The sequence below is a fragment of the Cibotium barometz genome, chromosome 34 (assembly GCF_041138505.1).
Source record: "Cibotium barometz isolate CiBa-2024 chromosome 34, ASM4113850v1, whole genome shotgun sequence".
Lineage (NCBI taxonomy): Eukaryota > Viridiplantae > Streptophyta > Polypodiopsida > Cyatheales > Cibotiaceae > Cibotium > Cibotium barometz.
The window spans coordinates 44,764,645-44,772,044 of record NC_141079.1 but is presented as its reverse complement, the minus strand read 5'-3'; the positions used below and the strand labels follow the sequence as shown (position 1 = coordinate 44,772,044).

The window sequence follows — 7,400 nt, the reverse complement described above, 5'->3', positions numbered from 1 at the left end:
GCATGATGAAAAGATGCAGGGGAGAAGAGAGCTTGAGCTCTTGCAAGCACACACACACTCACAAAACCCTAATAGAGAACACACAAGGTGAGAGGCTGAAAAACTTCTTCTTCTTCATACAACACTCAACACACCATATATAAAGATAAGAGTACACACATATGAAAAGGTACTCAACCAAAATACATACTAAGGTACTCTATAGTGTGAACCCAACGAAATGAGCTAGCGCTATAACTATGCCAGTCTCTAGAATGGCTGTCACACAGCCTGTCATCCCACTGGCCGCATATCACCCATTATCTCACACAAATAGGGAAGAGTAGTTGAAGCTCTTACCCTTGTACCGCTTCCTGTGCTTCTCTTGCTTGTAGCTCAGCCCTTAGCATGAACTAGGCTCTAATACCATGAAAAGATGCAGGGGAGAAGAGAGCTTGAGCTCTTGCAAGCACACACACACTCACAAAACCCTAATAGAGAACACACAAGGTGAGAGGCTGAAAAACTTCTTCTTCTTCACACAACACTCAACACACCATATACAAAGATAAGAGTACACACATATGAAAATGTACTCAACCAAAATACATACAAAATACATACTAGGGTTCTCTATAGTATGAACCCAACTAAATGAGCTGGCGCTATAACTATGCCAGTCTCTAGAATGGCTGTCACACAGCTTGTCATCTCACTGGCCGCATATCACCCATGATCTCACCAACCATGCCAGTGGTGTAAGTGTGGGGCCTATCCCCCCAAACGGGTCATCAGTGTCCACCGCCTCACTAGATGAGCTCGATATCTCAACACATGATATGCTCCTACAGATGATGCAAACAATCGCAGAACAGAGTACCAAATTGGAAGAGCCAATCTTTATTTCAGATTTACAACATTCTAATAAATCAAATACACCATTCGTGGTAGGGGCCCTACAGAGGGTATTCGGGGCCCAATACTGTGTCCTCTCTCTCTCTCTCTCTCTCTCTCTCTCTCTCTCTCTCTCTCTCTCTCTCTCTCTCTCGTTTCTACACATCTTCTTCTATGTTGTGCGTTAACTTCATCAACGAACGATTGCTAAATTTTGAGCATTGAAGTTGTCAATTCTTCCACCGATATTTTGCATGTTGCATCATCATTAGCCTCAATAGAAGCATGTAGAAAAGGGGCATGAAGTTCAACCACTTGGGGTTGACCAAGGCCCACCCATGTACAAGAATTTATTAACCTTTTTGTACCATATATAAATACAAAAAACCCCTAACACCAATCTCTCTTCTTTTCTCTCCTCTACCTTAATCATGTGTTGATAAGCATCAATGTTCTTAATCAGTCTTAGGGTTGTGGATCATTATAGCAAGGCTTTGATGCATGTAACATTGGTCTCAGAGCATTTAGGTTCAACCACTAAGCATAGTCCCAAGGAAGGTGCACAGTTCCAGCACAAAGGATGTAGCAAGGTAGCAGATGGAGTGGTTTGTAACAATAGGTGAATCCAAAGGAAGCATTTTCTAAGGGTATGAATGCATACCTAGTACATCATTAAGCTCTCAGATCATTTCCAAAGGCCTAGTAACAAGCATGATCAATTCCAATAGTTGAGCCACTGTTGTGTCAAGGTTAAGGGAAAGTAGGAATGGGAACAATAGTTGAACAGATGCTCACTTCTTCACCTCAAGACTTGGAAGTGGATATCAAGAGTGAAGGTGAGTTCAGATAAAAATATTAGTTAAAGTCGAAGTCAGTAAAGTAGAAGGTCAAAGTTAGTAGCAGTTCAGAGTTAGTAGAGCAGTCCAGGGAGGAAGGGTGATAGAGTGTCCATCCCATCATCAAGGTTAGAAGAGAATGTCACGTGCACGCTTGTGCCATGTCTTGAACTTTGTTCTTGCAATCATTGGCCAAATGATGTCTTTTGCAATCCACAAAAGTAGCAGAGTGACACTGTCTTGTCTTTTGCACTGTAGAGCAAGTGTGTGATCCTGTCCACTATGAGGGAACCTTACCTTCTCCGTAGAAACAAGGACAGATGCCTCCTCCAAGAGGGAACCCATATCCATAGCAATAGAAAACCTCCATAAAGCAAGCCTTTGTGCCGCCAACAGATTATCTCAGCACTCCACCACCAATCTCCAAAACTTCTCGAGTAGCAGGAAACACAAGGACCAATCAGCCCTCTCAAAAATTTGAGATAGAGAGAAGTTGGACATCAACAAAAAATCCACAAAAATCCTCCAAAAACACCCATTGGGAGGGTAGGTAAGCTGGGGAAGAAGATGAACAGTAAGAGCCACTTTTGGTAGGCTGCACCCCCACAGGCAAGAAACATATCTCCAGCTACAATTCAAGCTATAAAAATAGTCCACCAATCACCAATGAATCCCCCTCTCTGGACTGCTCTATGAGTAAAAATGCAAAGAAGGAGCACCAAAAGAGAAAACACTGACGAAGAAGGGGCCTACAAAGGTAGGTTATAATTTATTAGCACTACCAAACAAGTTTACCACTTTCTTGATTTATGTGAAAATGACCACCACCAAGTTTTAAGTGACAGGGTTCTTGACTAAACTCTGGCCATGTTCTATCAATGTGATTGAAGGCTTCAAAGTCAGATTCCCATCCGTGTTCATGTTCTTTGTCACCCAATCCATAAGCTTTGATAACTCTAGGCTCCGAAATAAGTACTCTATTCGTGGGAATAATGGAAAATGTCTTAGAAACTTATGAGGAATAAGTGTTGCTCTCTCCTTAAAATGTGAAGCACCGCATTTGGGACATGAAATAGAGTTTTGATGCTCTCCTCAATACAAAATGCAATAATTGATGCATGCACGGATCATGTTGTCATCTTTCGTGCCTCGTTCCTTGTTTTTGGGATGGTGTTATTGGGCGGTATATCCTTACTAGAAAGTAATCTGGTAAAAACAACAATTTATTAGGAAAATAAGATATCCTTTCACTTAGCATCCATGTACATCATAGATAATCTTGTCATAGAAGAACCCTCATAGATCTTTGTGAGTGCTTCTTCTTAAAGATATTTTTCATGAGGATCATTGTCATCTATATTACTCTAAAACTAATCATCAAGAAATCCAGTCATGTCATCAGCCTCATGTTCTGCATCGTTAGGTTTCTCTATTGAAATGCGTATCGCTCTCTAAACCTTTAAACAGTACTAGGATCATGTGCTCTAAAAACCCACATACACTCTACTAGCAATTGAGAGGGGTATGTCTTTTCTCTGAGCGTCTTGGTCTGAGCACATTTTTCTGAGCATGGCCTATATTGTGATTTCGTAGACAATTTTATCATAACATCACACACCATTTAGTCATAAAACTACCCCAAGAAGATACTATATACATTTCTACCCCACAAAGATGCCGCTAACATCACACACCCTTTAGTCATAAAACTACCCTACAAAGATGCTATATACGTTTAATTACATTTCTTTCCAATAGTATTTAGGGCTTATAAGATCTCTTTATTCACAAAACTACTTTTCATGTCTACTTCATTTCAACACCCTCCACCTACATCATCCATCATTCATACTACCATGATAGATAGTGATGATGAAATGATTGCAAGTCACATGGTGAAGAATTTAGGGTGCAAATTTGCATGCATCTATGCCGAAACATTTATTAGTTGCAAGGAGATACTTCAAGATTCAATTCACCATGATGATCATTTGTACACAACTCATAGTTTTGACATGCAAACCTTAATTAAGATATGACATGATTATCACATCTCTAGCAAATAGAAAAAGTTTTATGAAACCAACATGCTCAAAATTGAATATGCGATATTGAGATTAATATTCATGGTGGGTACTCACATGATGTACTGATAGTTCTTCAATATGATTACTACATCTCTAGCAAATGAAATAGGTGCAAGACACCACAAAAGTTATGCATGTTCAATACTAGGGCATCACAAGCAAAATGAATTGCTTGAAGGGAAAAACTCATGTCAAATCACTAGACTCAATGCTTGAAGGGAAAAACTCATGTCAAATCACTAGACTCAATCTTCTTTACTAATGTCATCCACATAGATATTGCGACGATGCCTTCTCTCTTTGATGGGGGCATTGAATGCAATGTCATTACACATCATCTCAGCCATAGCACCTGCATAAGAAGGCAAAAAGCTAAAATAGATCAATCAATATCAATGCCTCATTGATAATAATATTCTCCAACAAATAAGTTTAAAAAGATTAAACACGAGAGTAACATACTTACTAGTCGTCTGGAAGATTAACAACCATTTCCACATCTTCGGAATCATTTAGAGTCCCATAGTTGCTTAACACATTTCCCTTTCCTTTCTGTCCATCCAAAAATGGTTGCAATATAGAATTGCAAATGTCAGGATCATTCTCAATAGATAAGCATGCTCTCCCAGAATGCACGCATGCTTTTTGCATAGCACCAGTCCCAGCACCTAAGTCCACCACATGTCCAGAAATTGGACACAAGAACTCCAAGAAGTACAACATCATGCATGGAGCCTTCTCCAATGCACCTCTCCATGGAATACTCTCTCCATGTTTTATAGTCTGCTCACTTGTTGGTAAATAATGATGAAACAAACTACTTCCAAAAGCAATGCCCAATTTGGTACCAACCACAGAAGCATTTCCAGGATTACAAACACAAGACATACCAGCCCGATGAAGAAGGCATAAAACCACAACATCCACCTAAAGATAAGAAAAGAATTAAACATATACTTAGTACAAGCCATTTCATTATACGAGAGCATAAATTCTTTCAACAGGTCATTGTATGACAATTGTCTCACCTTATGATCAATACCACCAACTTTGATTGTGCAATATGCATCTAAGCATTGCATGTACATTCGACATGCAAACTCCAATCTACTGATCCTAGCATAACGCTCAACCAAATGAAGAACATGAGGAGCACACATAACTAGGATCCAGCCAGAATCTGAAACAACTGTGGCCGCTACTAGCAAGGAGTAGCGTACATGGTCCTCTGTTAATAAATTCCAAGATGGAGATGTGGAATCCTCTACTCCAAGAGCTTCTAGCTGTGTAGGCAGATCAATAATGACAAAATCTGCAGCCCAAGCAACACTCTTACCATTTCTTGTTTTTCTTTCACCTCCAAGACCCACAAAGTATTCCTTCATGTCTATATAGGCTTGTGTGAAGTTTGAGACAGACAATTGCTTCCCAAACTCGACATAATCATAGCACCAAACCTTGCAATGTGAAGCATCACATGTGCCACTCTGATTCAAAGTTAGAGAGGTCAATGGAATGTACAAAAAGCGGACAGACCTATCTTTCCATTTACATCCTTTCAGAATGGGTGTAGACTGCAGTACCTGCACATCTGTACCCACACCACATATGTAAAGACACAAAGTGATAACAACATATGTTACACAAACAAATAATAGCTTGAAAAAAGATCAAGAGAACTTACCATTATTAGTACCAGGATTTTTTGGTGGCCTACCACCCTTCTTTAGTTCCATACTTGAATCTTTGTCCTTTTTAGTCATCTTCTCAAGTGTTTTTTGAACCTCAATGATTGCATCATCCTCATGGACTGAATTTGAGCTTGATGAACCCATCTCTCCCTTTTTATGCTGTGTGTACAGCTCTACCTCCTCCTCGATGCAACATCCTTTTTTCATATCGAGCCACCACACGGGCAGTTCTTTCTCTCCCACTCAGAGAGCACTTGCTTCCCTTCTTTTTCTATCATGTTTGGAGAGTACATACAGAATTTTAAGTCCTGAATTTTTGTCCATACTCGACATATGGGCAACAATTTTTCAATCTTACCAACAGCTTTTAAGGATTGCAAGAATCTGCATACAATAAGAGTCTTAGTACAAAAGCGAAATACTTAAGGATGGATTTTTAATTGAAAAGGAAAAAACATGTATTGCTTACCTAAATACCAATCGTCGAGATGCCCTCGTCATCTCCATTTGTCCTGCTGCAGCTGTAGCAACAGTCATTGAATCCTTTAAATCTTCATAAAGTTCAAGTCTGTTCATTGCTTGTATTTCCCCAAAATACTCTCTCAACGTAGGATCTTGAGGAAGCACAAAGCTAGCTTGTTGACTAGCAACCAAGACCTGAGAGAGTAACCTCTCAGATTCACAAAGCAACTGATCCATCCATGCCTCTTTCGCCATCCACTTTATGAATTCTCTATCAGCTTTTGGCATCCCATAACTTGTTCTCAAATTTGAATCTGACCCTAAGATTCTGAGGGTTGCTAGTTGTGTCTCCTTTGAGACTTTTGCAATGGAGATGTTATACAACTTTTCCAATGTGACAATGGATGATTTATCATCAAATGGGAGGCTCCACAAGATATTAAACCAATCTTCACCATTTGTTGGTTTGACAATAGACAGAATCTACATATAAACAGTACATGCAATCGTCACACTCAATTGTATTTTTTAATCATACAATACATGCATATCCCATACCTTGATCATTTTGTAAACAAAGATCATATGACCAATCTCAAAAAACACTTGAACACTTTAAAAAGTCAACTTTATGTTAAGAATCATTAAATTAACCATACCTTGATCATTTTTCGACCATACTTGAGATTCACATCCTTTCGAATACTTTTAAGTGATTTCTCCATATCATCAACACTCAAATTTGGCTGAAGTTCCTTTAGCTTTGCCTCATAATCTTGCTTGTATAGTGGCTAAAATATATTCCAAAGAGATGAATGAGTACAATGAATTAGTTAGTTCTAATTTAAAAGACATCCATGATAAATGGTATGAAACTTACTGCAAATACCATTCTCCCTAGCATCAGAGATGTCAAAGGATACCAAGTACTTGATCCTTTACTGTTTTCATTTGCCCTATGCTTTTCAAGTGTCTTTTTTTCTTCCTCAGAAAAAAGTGATAAGTACTCATTCTCATCACATGAACACATTGTCTTCGTGTTGAACAAATAATCCTTGAGATTTGTTTTAATAATTGTTGTTTCATTAAGGCTGAAAAATAAAAAATACATAGCTTCAAACATATTAAGAATTGTTCACAAAACCCTTAAAAGCTCGAAAAAAGGTAACACATATAAGTAAGAACTCGCACTTACAGATTGAACCTTTGAAGAGCAGCTATTAGCTTCATTTCTGTTTCTTTCTCTGGAGTAATAAAACTTGCTAAAACTCAAATATGCCATGCCTTTGATGTCTTGAATTTCTCCTCAATTAGAGACATCCATGCAACAGTACGGTGATTCCCCTCCCACACAAAAAACATCTTTCGAGACAAAAATGACCAATCAGCATCATCAACAATCTGTGCCTCAAATTCTGCATTTACATCCCTCCAACAAGAATCCCATGATT

General features: G+C 38.7%; 1 protein-coding gene across 1 annotated transcript; it reads right to left on the bottom strand.

Annotated features, from left to right (window-relative positions):
* Positions 1 to 3,797: 3,797 nt before the first annotated feature.
* On the bottom strand, positions 3,798 to 5,871 carry LOC147619078 (uncharacterized). Its single transcript, XM_086774539.1, has 4 exons — positions 5,481 to 5,871; positions 4,825 to 5,387; positions 4,263 to 4,723; positions 3,798 to 4,148 (listed from the first exon to the last, which is right to left on the bottom strand). Coding segments are annotated over exons 1-4 (1,239 nt in total). The 5' UTR covers positions 5,695 to 5,871; the 3' UTR covers positions 3,798 to 4,147.
* Between the last annotated feature and the right edge of the window lie 1,529 nt (positions 5,872 to 7,400).

What these genes read in the sequence shown, in the direction of transcription:
- LOC147619078 (XM_086774539.1), bottom strand. Translation starts at nt 5,694, where the DNA reads ATGAAAAAAGGATGTTGCATCGAGGAGGAGGTAGAGCTGTACACACAG. An exon ending in AAATCCTGGTACTAATAATG is followed by an intron (nt 5,388 to 5,480) that starts GTAAGTTCTCTT and finishes GTGTGGGTACAG; the next exon opens with ATGTGCAGGTACTGCAGTCT. An exon ending in TTGGTGGTATTGATCATAAG is followed by an intron (nt 4,724 to 4,824) that starts GTGAGACAATTG and finishes TCTTATCTTTAG; the next exon opens with GTGGATGTTGTGGTTTTATG.